Source organism: Prorops nasuta, unplaced genomic scaffold (assembly GCF_024137725.1).
Source record: "Prorops nasuta isolate Cenicafe-Biocafe unplaced genomic scaffold, Cenicafe_Pnas_1.2 PNAS00001, whole genome shotgun sequence".
NCBI lineage: Eukaryota > Metazoa > Arthropoda > Insecta > Hymenoptera > Bethylidae > Prorops > Prorops nasuta.
The window spans coordinates 7,480,039-7,503,252 of NW_027116798.1; the positions used below are offsets into that span (position 1 = coordinate 7,480,039).

Consider the following 23,214-nt stretch of genomic DNA (forward strand, 5'->3'; position numbering starts at 1 on the left):
AACAGATTTGTCATTTTTTCCTCAAGAATTTCACATTTTAATGCATATTCATTCAGCTTCACACTATATTCATTCATTTCTTTTGTAAAGCTATCACGCAGTGGTGTCAAATTACTCATCAGAACACTGATATTCACCGCACTTGTCTCATCAGTAACATCAGATCCCAAGTTTGAAATTATTTTCTTCTTGGCATTAAATGCATTCTTATATTTATCAAACTTTAACGTATCATCATCAATTTTGTGAAAATAATTTCTCACTTTACCAGTATTGAAACCAGCTCCAAATTTATTTATCGTCATAGTGAAGTAGTACGTTGAACTGAGAAAATCTTGAAACTGCAATCTCTTTTATAAGATGATACCTTCTTCATGGAGCTCCTCAATTATTGACTGTATCTCATTATGGTGATTCGTATGACCAGCAGCAGATGATGCAATTAATAGTTTTAATCGCTCGACCAGTTCGTTTGGATCGTTCCAATGTACATAGCTCACGGGATTATTATTAACACGCATATATCCCTTGCCTTGTACAAGTTTTGTCTTCGGTGGAAATAATTCACTAATTATTTTCTTCCATTTATGTCCCTTATTCCCACGAAGCTTTCCTGTACTAATGTTATCTGCTCTGTGCACATTAGTTTGAGAAAGAATACTTTTATATGTGTCTAAATCATCTTTAGTATAATCTTCAGGTTCTTTCATGAAGATCAATTCAAATAGACCTTTCGTGCCAGGATAATACTCCTTATCGATAATAATAAAATTACTGTAATCATCAACATTAAAAGCACATTTCGCAAGCCACATTTTATTCGTCACTTTATCTAACTTAACTCCAAAATTACTGTCAATTTTATCCTTAGCATTATTCGTCAACAATTCTATATATTTGGATGCAATTGAACCAGACTTTATCGTACTTCGATTAGCATCTTTTACATCCTCGATGGATGTATGCACAGGTAATTCTATTTGTCTCGCTAAATCTTGCGTGCCATATTCATTATTCTTCTTCACCTTCTCCTCCTCCTCCTCCCCCTCCCCCTCCTCCTCCTCCTCCCCCTCCCCCTCCTCCTCCTCCTCCTCTTCATCATCTTCCAGAGAAAGGTACTGTGTTTCGTGCGACTGTGGATATTCCTGCTCATCATCCGATGAATGACCTTGAACGTTAATTCTGGAGCTGCGTATGAAATCTTTCCGCTGTGGAGTCGATGTGAGATAAGACTTTCTACGTTTCATCGGAATTGTGAAAGATTCCTCGTGTGAGAGAGATCTCTTTATAGGTTCCATTTTCATCTCATGTTTCGGTGCAACGAAAATTGCTTGATTATTTTCGGTGAGCTTCTTTAATGGTTCAACTATTGGTTTAAAAGTTTCATTTAAACTGTCTTCCATCATTACTCTGTCTGATTTGAGTGCGCGATATTTTTGACGAATTACTTCACTTGCCTCAGCAATCTTCTTTAGAAGCTTTTTCTCCTTCATTTTGTAAAGCTATTCTCTATTCAATATATAGACTTGTTCAACGTTCAAGGTTAAACTAACATTTTTGACCATTAACATCACTCTTTAATCACAGCATATTTATTGAAACCCTTTCGATATCGTCCATTTTGCATTGCACTGTCTTTATCAATTACTAAAAATCCATAATCACGCTTCCAACAATTTGAACACAATTCATAAAATTTTTCAAACGCCATATCTGTATTTACATGTTCGTTATATATATGTTTTAGGTTAGTTCCATCTTGTTTAAAAATAATTAAAAAATTTGCATTATCACGTATTAGATGTTTTGGTATCCTTGCATAAGTCTGACAAAGATAAAAGCAATCAATCTTAGAATGTCTACCCATGGAGAAGTAGTCTCTTATATTGTCTTGCTTATCGGTTGCAACATCATCAAATATGAAAATTGAATTTGGTAGTGCTTCAGCTACTTTTATAACCTCACTATTATTAGAAAATTGGAAATAACTAATTTCTTCATTGTCCGATAATAGTCGCTCCAAGTATCGATATTTTGGTTGCTGCAACGATTTTGAATAAACGTATAGGTTTTCAAATCTCACACCCTGAGGGCTTTCTATAAGGCTCAGCAATACATTTGTTTTTCCACAATTTGAAGGGCCACAAACTATACAGCGTATGGTTGATGGGAGTAGAGGTCCGTGACGTCTCATGCATTTATCGGTTGTTCGGTAATCTATATTAGAAACACGAATACCGAGCGGCTGCTTTACGAAGTCCATGACTGAAAACTCTGTGGTCATACAACCTATTTATAGGAATGAAATGAATTGTTTGATCAGTTCTCATCATGCCGTTATTAGTGTTAGATGTGTCAAGTTTGGAGGTATTAACCGCTGAGCAGTTTGAATACATACCGAAAATTTTACTTTTAAAGTACTTTCCGCGTAGTATTCAAGAGGTTTGGAATAAATTGCCTGAACATATTCGTGCAGATCCTGAAGTACAACAATATCGCTGGTGTTTTAAACATCATAATCTACCTAATACAGATCACATTGATGGACCGCTCCCTTCAATAAAAGATTGCTGGGCTTGTCAGCAAACTCTGTGTGAGAAACAGAAAGAAAGTTCCACATGGTAAGCTACGGTTGTGGAACTTTTTTCAATAAAATACTGAATAAATTACCGTTCGAAGTACACATACCTGGCTACAATTATTGCGGACCAGGTACTCGACTTCGAGAACGGTTAGCACGTGGTGATCCTGGTATAAATCCTCTAGACGAAGCCTGTCGTGAACACGATATCGCATATTCAATATATAAGGATCTGCCACCACGTCACCAGGCTGATAAAGTTCTTGCACAGCGTGCACGAAAACGTATCACTGCTAGTGACTCATCTTTACGTGAACGAGCAGCTGCAGCAGCAGTCTGGGCATCCATGAATGTAAAACGAAAACTTGGCTTAGGCCTACAAGTGCATGGAAGAAGCATGAAGAAAAGAAAAATTCGTGTACCGAAGAAACGAGGAGGTTTATTGAGGAAAAAGCAATTTACTCAAAAAAAAAACGGGGGGGTTTATTACCTCTGCTCCCACTGTTGAGTGCAGTGGGCGCATTAGCTGGGGGCGCAGCAGGTATAACAAAAGCTGTAAACGATGCGAAAGCATCCAAGAGACAATTGGAAGAGATACAGCGTCACAATCGTGTAATAGAAGGCAGGCGTGGACATGGTTTATACCTAACCCCTTACGGACGAAGGGGAGAGGGTTTGAAAAGGAGGAAAAAAACCTCGCAAAAAAAAAAAAATAAGCAACCTCCCGAAATCTGGAGCTACTAGTAATATTCAATTATTACATGCATGTCAGGATATACCACATTTTCGAGGAGTTTTTATGCGCACATCTCTACCGCAAACCGTACTATGCAATGAGTGTGCAATCGTGAATCTTGATGAAGATAAAGGTTCTGGTACACATTGGGTTGCCTACGTTAAACGTAATAATTACGTAAAGTATTTCGACTCCTTTGGAAATTTGAAACCTCCAATTGAACTTTTAGATTATTTTGGTCCTTCTGCTATAATCTACTACAACCACGATCAATATCAATCGTATGATACAAGCATATGCGGTCAGTTGTGTGTCAAGTTTCTACGTGAACAATGTCTTTAACGGTTACGCTGTCTGACCGCGAGTCCATATTAGAGGCAGATTTTTTCCCACCGATCAATCTTCGGGAGGAGCAATATGAACTTGGTCTCGTAGACTTTCAGAGCTTCAATTCAATCGCTAATGTTGATGAGTCGAACAATAAGTTTTACTACGATACTGAAGATCTGACTATACCTACAGGTTGTTATGAATTGAGTGCTATAAATGATCTTTTGCGTACATTGATGCATGAGGCGGATAATGAAGATGTCATTATTCTACGTGCTAATAATAATACGTTGAAAAGTGAAATAAAGTGTAAATATCTGATCGATTTTACAAAACCTAATAATATAGGCTCTTTATTGGGTTTTTCGTCAGATCGAATTATTCAGCCGAACACTCTAGCCGAATCAGACCAGCCCGTAAACATTATAAGGGTGAATATTTTACGAATTGAATGTAATATTACTGCTGGTGCATATACAAACGGCAAACCTCAACATGTTATACATGAATTTTTTCCAAGCGTGCCACCAGGCTATAAAATCTCGGAAACACCGAAAAACGTCATTTACTTGCCAGTCATTGTGAAAGTAATTGACCGTCTTACTTTGCGCATTCTCGATCAGGAAAACCGTCTAGTAAATTTCGGTGGGGAAGAAATTACAATTCGATTACACATTAGAAAATGCTAATTTACAAGAATACTTATAAATCACCGATACCAGATGAGCCTATCATCAGTCCAACAGTTGCTGCAGGAGCAGATACATTGGGTGGGGATTACGTTAGAAGACCGCTAACAAGAAAAAATATAACCTTTCTTCAATCACTGGGTTTCAAGGTCAGAAATAAAAATGGACCTGTTGGACGTAACCGCACAACCTGTGTACGACAATCGCATTACTAAAATGGAAATACATGCTTACAATCCGTATGCAAATGCATCATTGGGAAATAGTGACGAAATTCGAATTCCAATACAACAGCAAGATTTAATTCTTCTACCATGTGAGAGTTACCTATACATAGAGGGAAAATTAATCGAGGGCACTCGTGCTCAGGGTGCAACAGTTCAAGATACAGTGGGACTTGACTGCAATTCCATGGCATTCTTGTTCGATGAAATTCGCTATGAATTGAATGGTATTGAGATTGACCGCAGTAAGAATGTGGGTATTACTAGTTCCATGAAGAATCTCATTTCTCTGACTGGGGAGGAGAGTACGAGTCTACACCATTCAGGATGGTTTCTATCAGATTATAAGCCTACGAAATATTTTAATTTTTGCGTACCACTGAAAATGCTGTTGGGTTTTTGTGAAGACTATAGAAGAGTCATAATAAATGCACGTCATGAGCTCGTTCTCATTCGAGCACGTAATGATACGAATTCGATATATTCTTCAACGAAAATCACCGACTCCAAAATTGATGTTCAAAAAGTGCAATGGAGAATTCCTCATATATCATTGAATGAATACACAAAACTTCAATTTCTACGTATTATCGACCAAAACAAAAGCCTCACCATGGCTTTTCGATCCTGGGAACTCTACGAATACCCGCTTCTACCAGAAACACAGAGGCATACGTGGGCTGTAAAAGCTGCAACACAATTGGAGAAGCCTCGATACGTTATTCTAGCATTTAGAACAAATAAGAAGAATACGCAGCATATGAAGGTGCTTGACTTCGATGATAGTTTTGTTCGTGATATTAAAGTCTATCTTAATTCTGAATTTTATCCGTATGATCGACTTGATACTGATACTGAAAAATCACGATTTTCTGTACTATATGATATGTATGTTAAATTTATCCAATCCTATTATGCTGGAGAAAAACCGTCGAAACCAATGCTTGATTACAACAATTTCTTAGAATATGGCCCTCTCTTTGTCATTGACTGTTCGCATCAAAACGAATCTATTAAATCTGGCACAGTTGACGTTAAAATAGAGATCGATTGTTCTAAAAATATTGCAAGTAATACTACTGCGTATTGTTTAATTATACATGATAAAATTGTTGAATATAACCCGCTTACAAGTATTGTTAGAAATGTAAGTTAATCGTTAATAGTTAGTAATGTAAGTTAATCGCTAATAGTTAGAAATGTATGTTAATCGCTAATAGACTATAGTTAAGCTTATCATTATAATGAAGGAAAAAAATAATAAATAAGATATAATAATCATTTATTTGTGTTTAAATTATTCCTTACAAATGTTTTCTAAATTAATCTTTTGAAATTTGACTAACAATTGCAAATGTCATATTATTGTAATTTCCACCATGATACGTGAATGTTAATATTTGATTTGAAGCTGCATCTTGAAAATTCTTGAATTGTTCTGGTTTTTCCAGTAATGCCATCATCCTCGCAGGCAAGAAGAACCATTCCTTCGTAAGCAGCTTTGCTATTATTCTCTCCCCATATTTGGTTTTAATTTTCGATAATTCAGTTATTCGGTATGACCCCCCAATAGTGATGTCCATATTATATCGATATATCGAAATATCGATATTTTTACATTGATATTTCGATATTTTGTATCAAGTTTACGTTGCACGATATATCGGTTTATCGATACTTAGATGTCGATATCGAATTTCGATATACTGACTTGCGCGAAACTGCATTTGTACTAATTAAGCTCAATTCACTCTGAACTTTCTTGGTAAAACTATATGAATGCATAATCGAAGCATGCGAAGAAAATTTAATTTCCTTCACAACTACCACAATTTAAAATTAAGAATTAACGGTATAAAAATTCGTTGAAATCTGATTAAACAAAATTGAAGGTATAAGTCTCTTTTTTAGTTAACAATTAAAAATTAATATTATGTTTAAGCGTAAATGTTTAACACGATTTTATTGTAAGCAATTTTAATTATATATTTTTATAACACATTTTTCAGGACCTTTTAATTAATGTTTTTCACAAGAATTAATTTAATCTCAGAAGTACTAGAATTCCCCTCATCAGTATGTGCAAATCCTTTCCATTATTTATCATTACTATTCTTTCCTTTTCTTTTTATATTTATATATTTAGTAAAGTTGATTTATCGTATAAGTAGTGTTCTCCAAACATTATATTAACTTATAGTGCCGAGCCTTGTATGGAAGTATTTTATAAAAACAGCTACTGGAGGAAAATGCAAGATATGTCAAGTAGAAGTAAAAAGAAGTGGGAACACAACCAATTTAAAAACTCATTTAACAAGATACCACCCAGATTTGGACTTGAACCCTGATTCTGTTATTAATAAAAAACCATCATTGAAAAGAAATATAACAATGGTAAAAATGATCTACATTATTTTGCATTCCATTTCTTCTAATATCACATGTTTATTCACTCATTTTAAAATTACAGACTGAATATGAAGTTGGCTTAGAAAATCTTGATGAACCTGATTGTTTAAATAATTTAATTTCATCTTCATCGAGCGCCACTATATCATCAGATTCCTTATCCGTAATGGAAAGTCCATATTTAAGAAAACAACCAAGAATAGACATGTCATTGTACAAGCAGAATTCATATCAAGGTAAAGTAAAAATGACAAAAGCTTTTAATTTTCATTCAGCGAAATGAACACTATATATGTGTATAACATCAATCATTATTATATATAATATTATTCTAGCTGGAGGTAACAAAGAAACAGAAATAACAAACTCATTGTTATTCATGATTGCAAAAGACAATATGCCATACTTAACCGTAGCAAAGGAAGGCTTTCAAGCATTTATCAGATTGCTATGTCCTTTGTATAGAATTCCTAGCAGAAGTACACTAACGAGGCTTCTCGAACAGAAGTATGAAATTTTATCAGAGAAAATAAAATTATATCTCCATCAGACTGAATATTTATCGCTTACAACTGACATCTGGACCGATCTATTAAATGTTAAAAGTTATTTAGGGTTAACATGTCATTACATATATGATGACAAACATAAATCAGTGGCATTAGGAGTAACTGAACTGAATGATAAGCATAGTTCTGAAAACCTTGAAGCGTGGCTTTTGAATACTGTAGATCAGTGGAAAATATGTTTTAATAGTATTATATGCATCGTCTCTGATAATGGGGCAAACATAAAAAAGGCTATAAAGGATGCATTTGGTGCAGATAAGCATCTTTCTTGTTTTGCACATAGCCTTCATTTAGTACCCTCAAAAATATTAGAATGTGATGAAATACATTTGATATGCAAAAAAATTAAATCTATTGTTACTTATTTTAAAAAATCTGTAACTGCAATGGATTCTTTACGAGCTGTATCAAATTTGAAACTAATACAGTCTGTTGATACAAGGTGGAATTCGACCCACGACATGCTAGAAAGATTTATAGAATTGTCTGATAAAGTTGGATCAATACTTCTTAGATTTCCTGCTGCTCCAGTTATGGTTACTGCTACAGAATTACAAATATTAAAGGAATTTATAGAACTTTTAAAGCCGTTTAAAGAAGCAACTAAAATAATATGTGGTGAATTCTACTTAACGGCTAGCAAAGTCATACCAATAATAAGTACATTAAAAAAGAAATTAAATCAGTTAAATCCTACAACAGCAGCAGGAAATAAGATGAAAGAACAGCTAATTCAACAATTTGAACTGAGATTTTGCAATATTGAAAAAGAGTTTATTTTGGCTTGTGCAACAATTCTTGATCCCAGGTTCAAGCCAATTCATTTTATGGACCAAATTGCTTGTACTAATATCACAAATAAATTAGCAACCATTTTAAATGATTCAGTTTCAAATGATGAAAATTATGAAAATTATTCAGATATTAATATGAATACTAATCATTTTTGGTATTATCATGAAACATTAGTGCATGAAATAAAATCAAAAGGGAAAGATAATTTTAATAATATACCAGAAGATTTAAGGGTCTACTTAAACCAACCTCCAATACAAATAGATGCTTGTCCCATAAATTATTGGAAAATGAATAACTCTGCGTTGAATAAATTAGGGAGAAAATACTTAGCAACAATTGCATCATCTGTTCCTTGCGAACGATTATTTTCGAAAGCTGGGAGGATAGTAACGGAAAGTAGGAACCGCTTAAATGGTACACATTTACAGCAGCTGTTATTCTTAGGGTCGCTACATTTGGAAGACTGGAAATTATAAGTTAGCAATGTCAAGATTTTGTATCTTACTTAATTAGGTAAGCTGTGTTAGTGATATTAATTATCATATATCATATGTACTGTATCTCAATTGTACAATAATTTTTATAGATACTGGAGTAAGCCTGAGCCTACAGGACGTAACATGAAATCTGTGATGATTTGTACTCTACCGCTCTTTCATACTTCATGCAGTAGCCTAAGGTTAACTTGATAATTATTCATCTATTAAGTTAAAGAAAGCTAATATAAACTACATATTAGTTCACAAACTATAAATTTTACAGTAAATATTAAGAATTCTTCATTTACTTTTGTCAGTTTTGTTATAGGTTACGTCAACTATTGGTATATTAATTAAGCATCTATAGGTGACATCATTTGCTAGCTGTCTTAATATTACGTTATGTTATATAGTTGTATAATAATTATCATATATTATATTTTGTGAAATTTGAAGAATTAATTAAAAGTAAGGAAAAAATAAATATAGATATAATAGCTTTTATTTATACATAGTAGCACTTAAAACAATTTACAAAGAAAAAACTGAAAATTTAACATACCATTTGTATTGAATTTGTTTAAAAATTCACTTTATATAGTTAATTACATGTAATAACAAAATCAACTGTGCGTATATTATTATTATACTACATACATGACATATTCTATAAGTATCGATGAATATCGAAATATCGATACAAGGAGCTCGATATTTTTCACGTATCGATGTTATGCTGCGCTATACGTATCGATACGAAATATCGATATAGTTTGAAGATTTGAGCATCACTACCCCCCAATCTCCAAAGTATTCAGTTTTATAAAAGTTTTTGGTTCTACAGTTGCGAGTTCATTAATCTTAGTTAAATCCATTTCTATAATAATAAAATAATATTAAGAATAGAGAATAACGTAAAAAAGAAAAAATAATTCTTACCTTCTAAAGATTATCTACGACAATTACGTGACAATAAAAAAATATTCTATCTGCAACGTGAAACTGGTACTTTGTACTGCTTGAAGCTTCAATACTGCTATTACACCACAATAAAATATTATGACTGCAGCGTTACAGACTTGAACTTTCGACTGCTTCACGCTTCTAATCGAGACTGAATGAAATTTCCTAATTGCTAGCGTGGGTGACTTTGAATAATATCCTAGGAGGGAATAAGATATACACACTTGGAAATTGAGAGTAGGGGAAGTGTTGCAGGCAAACGAAACTTGGGTGGCTTTGAATAATATCGTAGGAAGGGATAAGATATACACGCTTATTGGAAATTGAGAGTGGAGGGACTGTTGCAGGCGAACGACATTTTTGATGGGTTACTCACTCATGATTGTAGATTTCAAAGAGAATTCATTATTTTAAACCTGTTGATACATGTATTCTTTAGATCAAGTAGTTGTTAATTAAAATAAATAAATCCATTTAATTATATACACGTTCCTTATATAAAGTGACATCAGTCTAGAATATAAACTTTTCATTGTTTAAAAGCAAGTCGTGAGATACACGTTCTTCAGATCAAATAACCGTCATCTAAAACAAATATATTTAATTCAAACGTGTCATAACACGTACTAGATGGTGCAGATAGTCACGTTCCTCAGATAAAGTAATGACAGTTTAAAATATAAACTTTTCATTATTTAGAAACGAGTCGTGAAATATACGTCCATTATTACTTGGGTTGGGAATACTAGCATCTTAAGGACATATCCTGAGTGCAGCTTAAAATTTACGAGCGCATCAATTGCTTTTCGACAATCTTACGTCACACTGTGACTCTGTTTAGCACGTGGGATCATTTGTCTGCTCTGCTTGTGAGAAAAGTCTTGAGAAAAAAATAGCTAGAGGCTGAATGATTTGTCTGGTCTGCTTGAGGGAGGAAAAGTCACGAAAAAATAGCTAGAGGCTGGTTTAGAGGGTAAAATATGGTCAGAAAGTATCGAGCGCATCAATGGCTTCTTGACAATCTTACTTCACAACTGTGACTCTGTTTAGCACGTGGGCTCATTTATTTGACCTGTTTGTGAGAAAAGTCTCGAAAAAAAATAGCTAGAGACTGGTTGAGAGGGTAAAATATGGACAGAAGGTATCGGGTCAGTTTTAGAGAGCCCTGGGAAAGCTCATAGGAGGATCATTGGGTGGTCCCTAGAATTTCACTCCCCATTGTTTCGCAAAAGGAAAAATAATGTCTGTTAACTATGTGACATGTAGAGCATGCTTACAGGAAGATGTAATGAATAATCTATTCATTTATAATATGCTTACAGTAATTTTTATTCAATATTCAAAAGATTTAACATATAATACTTTTATTCAATATATATATATATATATATATATATAACTAAAAAGAGTTTTAACATATAATATTTTAAAATATCAAGCTATTCTTCTGCCCTTGTTACCTCCATCGTTGTCTCCTCCTCATCCTCCTCCTCCTCCTGCTCCTCCTCCTCCTGCTCCTCCTCCTCTTCCTGCGGAATTATCCCTGCCTCTATCTCAATCATTCTGATACCTCTCATCAACAGTTGTATACAGCGTGTTACTGTAAAAAATCATCAGATTTTAGAAAAATGTATGATGCAATCTCATTCATAATAACTTACTATTTTCATACTCCATTCCATGCGTCTCGATTGTTTCTTCATTTACCGCTTGTGATAAATTTTGCATAATTTCATCTATTATTCTTGTAATTATATGAATTACTGGAGAATTCTGTCTATACGCTAAATTAATAATCACTTGATACTGCATATTTTTTCACTTTATATTTATCGACAGCTTGTATAAGAAAAAAGGAATCTGTACCCAAGGTTCAAAAAAGGTATAATGTGAAATTAAAAGAAGGACCCAAGGAGGAAAATAGTAGGAGGGAATAGAATGGGTATGTGGAGGGAAAAAGACCCTTCAATGGTGTAGAGGTAGATTGAGAGGGAAGAAAAATGGTTAAATGTGAAATCAAGTTAAATGGCGGGTCCATAGTAGGAAAATAGTGGGAAGGTCTAGGATAAGTATGTGGAGGGAGAAAAGACCCTCCGAGGGCAGGACTAAGAAATCAAAAATGGCAGTCCGTAAGATGCTTAGGACCCCTAGCGGTGTAGCTGCCCCAGTAATTTTCGTGATCGCTACCTAGTGGAGAAAAAAGAAACTTTTTCCTCCACCAACTAAAATACAAAAAAAAGTTCTCTGGGTAACTGTCAGGATAACTAACCATCCGGGCCCTAGGGTGATGGGAGAGGGGTAACCCTTAGGGAACTAGTGGACCCGTAGGATAACTAACCATCCGGACCCTAGTGACATGGGAGAGGGGGTAAGCCTTAGAGAACTAGTGGACCCGTAGGATAATTAACCATCCGGGCCCTAGGCTGATGGGAGAGGGGTGAGAGACTCTAAGAGAGAAAGAGAGGGTGAGAGGGATCTCTCTCTCTCTCTCACTCCCCATAGCCAAAGCATTTCCTCCGCACACCCGCACCCTCCTCATCACCCAATAAACCCTAGCTCTTAAGAAGACACTTCCCCCCGCACACCCGCACTCCCCTCACCACCGTGTCACAGGAACCCAAGACACTTCCCCCGCACACCCGCACTCCCCTCACCACCGTGTCACAGGAAAACCCAAGACACTTCCCCCCGCACACCCGCACTCCCCTCACCACCGTGTCACAGGAACCCCCTAGCTACCACTACTATCATTCCTAATAGTACCTGTGGCTCGTAATCCTATATTTCGTAAGTGTAAAATCAAATCAAAATTTGTGAAATAATTATCAAAATAGACATGGTAAAGATTTATCTTTCGAGGAGTTGTATTATGAAGGAAATCTTTTAGTAAATTCATTACTACTCTGCTACCTAATGCACATTTCATCAGCACATTCGTTTCTATTTGATTCTTACCACAGTACAAATCCCAACCTAAGAGATAACCATTACTAGTACACAGTCCCCACATTTTTAATCCAAATCTTATTGGTTTTCCTCTAATAAATTGTTTCAAGCTCGTTTTGGCATATGATTTTATCATCATTTCATCAATTGACATTGCAGTTTGGAAATATCCAAATTGAAGAATGTTTTTTTGGAATAAGTTTATCAAAGAACGTACTCGCCATCCTTTATCATTTGGATTATTGTCTGATGCTTTAGAATATTTTATATGAGCTTTCATACTTTCGAATCGATTACGAGACATTACTGACGAAACGACGTTAGCAGACAAAAAGGGATCAGTTGACCAAACGTCGCGTTGTGATTTTCTTTTGTTAAAGCATGAAAAAATTAAAATTCCTATAAATATATCTAAATCAGATCGAGAAAGATCAAAATTATTTTCCTTTGTTGCTGCACTAATATAATTTTTGATTTCATCAGAAAAAAAGGATTCGAATAATTGAACTGGTGTACTTTGCACAATCATTTTTTTCTGGCTGTCAGATAACAGTGTCTCATTTTCAATTTGATCTTTACAATTGTTTTCACCGTCAACCCAGTTATACTCATGTTCTGCTTCTAATTTAGTTAAATTTGCAGAATAAACCTGGTATACTTTTTTATATGACGTACAAGGAAAATCATTATAATTTTCATCGTCTGAACCAGAATCATTATCGCCAGAATAATTAGGATCGGGAATCAAAATTATTTGACTAGATTCTTCATGTGAACTATCATCATCAGATTCAATTTCTGACATTCGAACTTGTCGCTTTCTCTTCGACATTTTTCAATTATCAAATATTTAAGAATATAAAAACTTTAGATAAAGACTATATAAAACGGTACATGTGATGTAAGAAAAATAATTGATATAAAAAAAGAAATATAATAAAGAATGAAGAAAAACTTGTAGTAGACCGTTGATGATAGATTTCACTTCAATCAAAAAAAGTAAGCGCAAAAATTTTTGCATACCGTCAGTGAATCTTTTTAAAGCTTTAAGTATTGTGCAGCTCTTATAAGAGAAGTCTGTTCACCTTATTAATATGAAATTCATTTTTTCTAAAAAACTATTAACTTTATTGAAAATTTCCCAAGGATAAAAATGTCTTATAATTAACTGAAGAATATTCTAAATTTTTTTCAAATTTTTTATAAACAATGTTTTATTTTTCCTAATATTACGAGACTGAAATTTAAAAAATTGTTTATAAAAAATTTGAAAAAATTTTAGAATATTCTTCAATTAATTATAAGACATTTTTATTGTTGGGAAATTTTCAATAAAGTTCGTAATTGATGAGAAAAAAGCTTGTGAAATTTTGTAACAAAAAATCGTGTTTGCCGCCATTTTGCTTCGACCATCAAGAATTTTTCATTTCCTACGGACGATATTTTGAAACTTTGGAATGTTTGTGCCAGCTTGTGCCCATTTTTAATGAAGAGGAACATCAAATTTTAGTAGAAAATTTAACTTTTAAAATTTTTGTCGCAAAATTTTTAGCACTTTTTGAGGAAAAAGTCACTATATCTTTTTTTCACGCAACCAAATCATAATTTAAATTATACCATCTTGTAGAGCGACCTCGAAAACATAAGTAAAGGTATTTTGCGATATGTGCAACAAGATTTAGCACTTTAAATCTGATCGCAAAATAAACCTTTGATTCTTGCCGTTTTGGGCGTTAATGGGTTAATGACCATTTCACACAAATCACAGTAAAAAATAACAATAACATTGTAGTATTTTTGTGTGTCTTTAACGATGAAAAATAGATTGATTACTTGGATTATTCTTTTACAATAAACCACACACATATACGGTGAACTACATTACTTGCTCATCCACAATTAAAGTACACTTTGTAATTCGAATGCAAAATCAACTTGAACATTCGCAGTGATGCAACCGAGGGGCAGCTGACGATAAAAAATTACTATGCTCATCCGGATGGTTTTTTTCCCCTCGAGGAAGGGATGCCATAAGGCGAAACAGTATTAAAAGTAGACCTCATAAAAATACTATACAAGAGTATTTAATAATATGCGTCTACATATCTAATCGTAATTTCTCCGTTTGGCGCTGATAAGACACTCTCTTAGCTTGGCTAGTCGTCACCAACTGTCTAAAAAAAATTCTAGCCGAAAAGATTGATTCGAAATGCAGTATGCGTCAGATTATTTCAACCGTCGCCGGCCTTCCTTAGAGAACTTACGTACACAGCGGAAAATTGATTCCTTTACAATTTGGCTAACTTCATTCTGTACTTTATCATGAAAAATGATATACATACTACACCGTAGTTGAACAACAAAGGATTCAATTTCCTACCTTGTATGATACTAATATGATGTCACCGAACGATATTGTTTGCATTTCTAATCCTTAGTAATTAAGTAGCGCTACGCAAAAGACGTGTCATGATTAGTCAAATTGACTGAATCGACCAATCATGATACAGCGCTACTTTAGCAATAAAATTAGAAATACAACCAGTAACTCAAGACGAAAATATGCGAGTTAACATACATTTTGATTTAAAAAACTTTGAATAATTAAATTTAAAGTATTTTAATCGAAAATGTATGCTGAAATGCGTTTTTTGGTCTTCAATTATAAATTGTGAGAGACTCTATAATGCGGTTCCTAATTACTTACAACGACGCCATAAATGCTGGTTAGTGTACATGCAATCGAGACACTACCGTGTATCTTGATATTTCTTGGTAAGGTCTTTAACTAGTACCTAAATTATACAATTTGTATAACTGAATTGTTTTAATTAATATGTTTCAGATAAATGATTCTAATAATTTCTTACCAAGATTTATTTGCGCGCAAATCGAAACTAGATATAGATATGTATTTAAATTAAATTCTTAAGCTGTTTATATAAACATATATTAATGTACAATTTAAGTCATCATATCATCCAATTAATATACATTTCATTAATTGCCGAATATTTTGTGAACAAGCTATTCTACCATTTTTTTATTAATATATCTACGTTCAGAATAAGAAACTACGCCCAAATATATATATAAATTACATATATGTTATGAGTCTCCAAACTGTCTAATTGACATAGATATATATATATATGTATATATCAAACAAATCATCTGGAAGTCATATATTTAAATTTAAGAAGGATATTGTAATAATAATGTAGGGTATATGTATAATACTTTTATTAATTTCGTTTGTTAACAAATTAATGCTATTTTCGTGTATCTTTCTACGCTAAAATAAAAATATTTTCTTAAATTATAAAATTATCTAATGTAGATCTGTTTTACCCTATTCGAAGCTCTGCCGTGTTGTTTCGCATCAGTTTCGATAGATGGCGCGAGGGCATAATCATCTGGAAGCTGCAGGAAGCTAAACGATGGGATCGAAGCGCCGCCTACCGGCAAGGATTGCCTCGGGACACGGCCTGAGCAATCTCCCGTTTCATCTCTGGTATCACATAGTATGAAAAATAGACTGCAGCAGATGATTATATAGGGTATAGGCTATGTCCAGTACGTACATATCATTAAACAGAGCTAAACTCGAATTGCAGTTTAGCAATTACTTAAGACGGAGATCAACCTAAAGCATTTAATGTATTGAAGGTTAAAACGAAATATTATTTTTTTTAACAAAGACCGCACTAATCTTTAATTTCGTTTACTGGTACAACATATGTGAATATACGTGTAGTGAGAGATAAAAATAATTTATAATAATATTTCTTAATTCATATAAATAAGTGAAAGAGGTTGTATACTTATATTTATACATATTTTATGATGAACAAATATAAAATTTAGATTTAAAATTCCTGTATGCAATTTCGTTGCACGCGTTTGAAAAAATAAGTATTACAAAATGGCCTACACTTTACTGCACTCTGCTTAAAATTGACTCTAAAAGTTCAGCTTAAAGTTGAAAATTTACTGTCAATTTCAAGTAAACTTTAAAAGGTTATCATAAAGTCGACATTTTGGAGTCAACTTGAAGTCGGATATACAAAATCTGCTTAAAGTGAGGACCACCAAGCACGGCTTGGGGATAGTTGGGCTAACTGCATACGCTCATATAACGGAAATTATACTACTTTAGCCCGAAACTATACCACTTTAGCCCAGCTAGCCCTGAAGCTGGACTTAGTGGTCTTCACCCTTGGTGGTACTGGGTGGTACTCACCCAGTTAAAGCTGACATTTACGTAGTCGACCTTAAAAAGTCAACTTTATGATGACAATTCATAATCAACTTAATGCTAACTTAGAAAATTAAGCGTAATTCCATCTTTTAGTCAAGTGTGCTGTTAAGAAATGTTGACTATTAGTCGACTCTATCAGTATAACTTAAGCATAACTTTAAAAAGTCATAGTCTTTTATCGACTTTCCTAAGTAGGCTTAAAGTTGACTAGAAAATGACAGCTTTTAGATGACTATATCAGGATGACTTATACATAACTGTAAAAAGTCAGCTTTTAGTCGACTTTTCGAGGATGACTTAAACGTGATTCGAATAGTCGACTTTTAGTTAACTATGCCAGAATGACTTTAAAAAGTCGACTTTTAGTCAAGTGTGCTGTTAGGGGAGCGTTTATAAATGCGCGATAATATCTTGGTCACTCTATTTACTGTAACCTATAAAACAAAGAAACCACAAAGTACCCTTCCTCAAATATTTAATTATTAATTGTAATAAACAATACTTATCTAATTGCTTTCTGGATCACTGCCTTATAATTTATATATCTACGTTTTACTATGAATTCACGTGGAAAACTCACGTGCGAATCACACCAACAAAACGAACACTTCGATAGATACTACATACGTCGCGCCTGCGTTGCGGCCATATTGGAATCTTTTTCACACCTATAGCATCAACACATTCGAAAGAGTAAAAGTAAAGGACGGAAAATAACGCTTAAACGTGTAAGAGCGAGAGGTCCGATGGAGACACCAAAATCTTGGTCGGAAGAGGAAGAAACGCTAAATGAAACTGTTCTGAACTGTCAGTAGAACGTAATCTTGAGATCTCAGCATTGCGTGAACCGATTTAAACGTTTGCGGTCTCATTCGAAAGCTTATACAAACATTATACAACAAAAGTTTCATGAAAATTTTCATTAAATGAACTGATCGAAAAATATATCCAGTGGAAAAATCGTGAGTTATAGTTTGGTCCAAACTTGGCGTAAAAGTAGATAGTGTCGCGCGGCTTTTTAAATTACTTGCCGTGTAACACTACCGTGTTACTTGATACTTGCCTAACATTTGGAATTCACTCATTTTTTTAATTCGAATATCTTATTTTATTATATTATTTATGCTAGAAGATTAATGTACTTGCCGCCTTCTTTTTCAAGCGAAGCTTGTTTTTTGTGGTACCTTATAACGTTTTGTAAGAATATAGAAATTAAAAGTAAATAATTGTTTTAATTAGTACAAGCTAAAGAATTATTTTCCAATGTCCATGTTGTTGCAAAATTTAAAGCTTCAGTTCTAGATATTAATTTAATAATCTATTAAATAAAATTAAAAATAATGCAATGATGAATTTTTTATCATAATTACACTTTTGGACACATCTTTTATAATATTAATTAACTTTATTTGAATTATATTTCCAAGATTTTATACCAAAAAACAACCTGTAGGTTTTTTTTATAAAATACTAATTAATCAGAATTTAATGCATTTTAAAAAGAAATTAAAGTACAAGACCTTAAATTCACATAATTATGATGTGAATTCAGTCATTTTTTGTATATATTTTGAATAGAAAATGGGCCTTAAGGCTTTATATGTTCATAATATTGATGAAAATTTAGTAACTTTTTGACATTTTTTGAGGGCTTGGTCTTACGCATAAAATTTGCATTCTACCGAATTTCATACAGAAATTAGAGTATTTTATTGTAGTTTTAAATTTGCTACACTTGAATACAGAATTTAATAACTGCAAGTTGGATAAGAAATTAAAGAATACAGTACGTATTATGTCAATAGAAATTTATATTCTAATATCTATCACATCTTTGTTATGTATTGTGACGCTACTGTCTATCCCAAGGGATAGTGTAGAAGGGGAGGGAGGAGTGATCCCTTACCGATCGCGTTCGCGTCCCAATAGGCGACTTCCTATAAGACCCGGGCGCCTTCGATGTAATTTTTATAATACCCGAATATTTATTTATACAGAGGGGGTTCTAACCCTCGTACGCGAATATGGGGGGAAGGGGTGCTAATACAATAATTCCTCAACTTTGGTTAAACTCTCTTTATTATAAATTCCGTGCTCAATACAATACCCGGTTCTCTCTACACGGTATCAGTGTGTTACGCGAGGTCCTAAATGTGGACGCGGCCTAAGTTGTGTGAACGCGGCTGAAGCCCCGATGACGTAGTAGCTAACCTCGCGCTCTCGAGCCACTTGTCGGCGTTCACGGTGGTCCCAACCGAGCCGCGCGGCGCTCCGCGCGCCACTGGTGGATTCCAGAGATAACTACTACGCGACGCACAGTGGTAAAAAGGACTAATCTAGGTGGACATCGCTTATAACTTCTTAAGAAGTAGTCGCAATCACTTGAAAATTTGTGGTTGTCTTCATCAAATATCTTACAAAACTATTGTAAGTTGAAAACACCACTAATCTAAGCACCAGTTAAATCTATGGTAAACAAATTTTTAAAATAAAATAAGTGCCTTTTGGAAATATTAACCACAGTCTATCTAGTAATAAACTGAATTACAAATAAAAATGATCTTTTTCAGCTCTATACACAGATCTTTTCTTAAGTAGTTATAGTCAAATATAGTTCGAGAAACGCGATATTTTAAAATCCAAATTATTCGCAGAGAAAAGTAAACAAGAAATTTAAAAAAACAGTTTATTTATCTTCAAAAAATATAAACTTTTAAATATATACATTGAAACCAAATTACTGCTATTTACAAACTACCTCCCGCTCTACTCTTTCATTTTTAGGAGATCAGTATAATCATTAGCTCTATTATCAGAGGCACCTGATTCTGATAGCAGATTTAATAATTCTTTTGGGAAGCATTCATCATTTTGAAAAGAATGCAACAAAGCACCATTATTTCCAACATCTTGAAATGCCAGAGTAGAAATATATATATCTGATGAATATAGAAGTGTGTGAAATAGGTCTTCCAATGTATTTTTTCTGCTGGTTTTTCTTGTATTTTCTCTTCTAAATCGTCTTAAATCTTTATTTCTCGCTTCGAGGGCTTCTTCGGACATTATTCCGATTGCTATAGAACACGAATCGATTATATCAGTTGCGTGAATTAATAACTTGTGTACACTTGCTGGCATTGGGTATCAGCCATACATGGATACATATAATTCAGCAGTCTCTTTCGTATATGATGAAAATCGCTCTACATTAATGACGAATCCACTAGAAATGGTCTTAAGAATAATGTTGAACCTTTTCAGCAACTCTTTGTCAAGTCCATTTATTGTTGCAACAAGAGAATAGTTTTCAAAAAAACGAGCTGTAGTGTTACCATCATTAGTGGAACCAAAGCCTTGCTTCACAATATCAACAAGCAATCCGATTTTATCTCGTAACTGCCTTTGTACTTTATTTCTTGTGTTTTCCATAATTTCAAAATTAATTCCATCTGATTTGTAAACTCGCCATTTGGATATTTCTAGACGATAACAAATACTCAAAAACATCTCGAGACAACGATTATTTGCATGAAGGGACGAAATTCCAAAACTGTATTGGGTTGTATCTTTTGAACGATTAAATATTGAAGGAAGATCATTCATAAGCTTTGGGGTAGCCCCGCAAATACTGCAAGTTTGAACCGATTTTCCAGTATATGCGCTAATTGTTTTACCATCAATGATGGTCATTTTAAGGTCATAATGAATTGTGTAAGTTGAGTTTTTCCCGCTTACATAAATTACTGTTGGCTGGAGGCTATCTATCTGTAATTGTACGGCCGATATTTCTTTCCTTATCTGATCAGTTGTTTCTTTTTCAAAGGCAATTTTAATTGGTCCACAAAATCGAGGTGACGATGATTTATTGTTGTGCCAAATTATCCGATTGTCACTATTTTCTCTTAGTTGCAGGGGTACCAGGCAAATGGAATAGAGTGATGAATCAATAGGATTGAAATTCGTAATTAGTTGTTCTTCTTTCACATTGCCGTCATTGTTATTATTTTTTAAGTCTGATTGTAGTTGCCCATCTTCTACATATCGCTGCTTATAATTGGAATGACCAGAACCACCATCGCAGCCCCATTTGCAATACAATGTTAAGTCAGCGAAACATCAATGCTCTTTAGAACTTGTTCCAAATACAAAGATAACCGTTGACTGGTATGGTCGAGAAGACCTTGCAAAGTGACTTGTGCAGATGTTTCTGTAATAATTATTGACTCATTAGTTGGATAACATTGCTTTTTAGCTTCCAAAACTAAGGGATAGCAAGGATAAATAGGAACTGATCGATTTTTGGCTCCAGTTTGCATAATTCTATAGGAAAATTTGGTAAATCGTCCCTGAATGAAAAGTGCAAGTGCTTCTTCAGGAGAGTAACGTTTGAGAGAAGAAATTGGAGTTTTGTAGGCTGTTTTTGCAGTAGTAACAATATTTGTTAATTTTTCTGTAACTTCTTTTACGATAGCCGAAGCATTGCGTTTACCGGAAGCGTACAAACTGAGGCATGCAGCATAACAAAGCTCATCATAGGAATAATTGTCCACTAAGTGTTGAAATCGTCGCTTTTTCTGTTTATCGCTTAAATCATTAAATGGTTTGTTGCTTGGAGCTTGACTACTACTAGGTTCAGGGGAAAGCATTTCTATATTAAACAAATACTCTTTCAACCACTCGCAGTTTCTTTTAAAAAAATTATGACGACTCCATCGACTTTGAAACCATCGGGATCGCAAATGTACCAGAAAGGTATTGACTTTTTTCATTATCAATTCCATAACTGATTCATCAGAAATGCCATTTGACATTAAATGCTGCTTGACGTAGGCATTAATTTCGGAAATTTTATCTTTTTCCTTAGTATGTGCTAACCACACATCGAAAAGATCACTTTTTAAAATGGACATTGATGAGGAGTATCGAAAGCTTAAATGTGAAATGCTACAAAAAAAAAGGTATGATAAAAAGAATAGCGATTTTAATTCAATAAAACCGCAGTGAAGAATTACTTTATCTACAATTATACTTACGGAGAAGGTATGCTTGATTGTCGCAGAATTTGAAGAATGCGTGCTTGGTGTGCAAACAGGGTGTATATAACTATTGCAACTTTTTCTTAAATTTAATGACCGCGTATTAACAAGGAGTAAGTAATTTAATTATACTAACACATTACCACATTAGCTTCATAAAAAGATGGAATTGTAAAGAAAGTGAAAAACAATCATTTCGATAAATTAATAATAGATCAGAATAAAATAAAAGGGCTGACTAGTTACTACCACGATGTTAATTTTTTTGAAAAATAGAATATTTCCAGAAAAAAGTGTTTATCTTAGCCGTATGGGTTTGTATGGGTGCGATTCCTTTTTTCATGTATTATATAGATATATTTTAATTTTGTACTACTCCGAAGACTGTTAAATGTGGAGGAAAAAAGCTAAATCATTTAAAATATTATATTACAAAATAATTTGCAGCGTAAATGGTTGTTAACTTACTGGATAAATTAATACCTTTCAAAATCTTTTAGTTGCTTACATATATTATACTTATGTCTATAAAGTATACCTAAAAGGAATAAATTGAAAATCGCCATATTAAAAGCTGGAAAATATTATTTTATTAAATTCAAGTTTACCCAGAATTCGAAGCGACATATTACTGTACAAAGAGTAAACATATTTAACAAATATTAATTGTGACCATGTACTATTTTAAGATAGTACCTGTTCACTAAAAAGATATATATATATATATATATATCTCTACCTATAGAACAAGGAGACATATTATGGTCATATTATCAAGGCCCGAATATCAGGCCATATACGGTTGGCCTACCTATCATCCGAAATATAGTATAAAGTTCGATGATTGATAGGTCATAAAGTAGAGTAACGATCGTGGCCCATAAGTCGTATGTTAACTGGGTCTAACGAACTACGGCCTTCCGCGGCTCCCCAATATTCAAGTTGAATTTTCGGAAGAAGTCGGACCTTGCATCTGATTGGTGGTACCAATAACTTAATCGGCTCCGCCAATTAGATTTAGCGTTATGAAAGGTTGGGGATAGGTGACCAACAGCTCGTTGCTGGTGTCTCCCGATTTTTGCGGCACTCGTTATCTAGTCCTGAAGAAGATCAGTCGCGATCTTAGCAACTCGGAAATTGAAGACTCGCATCGTAGCAAGTGAAAAGTGTGGAAGCTACTCGACTCCGCTCTG

General features: G+C 33.9%; 2 protein-coding genes across 4 annotated transcripts in view; both read left to right on the plus strand.

Moving 5' to 3' along the window:
- LOC136774330 (diacylglycerol kinase theta) overlaps positions 1-23,214 on the plus strand; it is a 2,104,019-nt gene that overhangs the window by 1,359,214 nt on the left and 721,591 nt on the right. The gene's annotated exons all lie outside the window — the stretch shown is intronic.
- Positions 6,329-9,365, plus strand: LOC136773771 (E3 SUMO-protein ligase ZBED1-like). Of its 3 annotated transcripts, XR_010822682.1 has the most exons (6): positions 6,329-6,452; positions 6,761-6,954; positions 7,031-7,205; positions 7,305-8,849; positions 8,923-9,015; positions 9,144-9,365. XR_010822682.1 is itself a non-coding variant. In XM_066727705.1 (5 exons), exons 2-4 carry the CDS (start codon positions 6,952-6,954, stop codon positions 8,810-8,812), a joined length of 1,686 nt encoding a protein of 561 aa, XP_066583802.1. In that variant the 5' UTR covers positions 6,329-6,452; positions 6,761-6,951; the 3' UTR covers positions 8,813-8,849; positions 8,923-9,365. The 3 variants fall into 3 exon arrangements, 2 of the variants coding, with proteins under 2 accessions (XP_066583802.1, XP_066583866.1); XM_066727705.1 differs by having other exon boundaries at positions 8,923-9,365; XM_066727769.1 differs by lacking the exon at positions 6,329-6,452 and having other exon boundaries at positions 6,615-6,954; positions 8,923-9,365.

Bases quoted from the DNA above. Each gene is read 5' to 3' on its own strand.
- LOC136773771 (XM_066727705.1), top strand. The intron at 7,206-7,304 runs GTAAAGTAAAAA...ATATTATTCTAG, and splicing joins CAAGCAGAATTCATATCAAG to CTGGAGGTAACAAAGAAACA.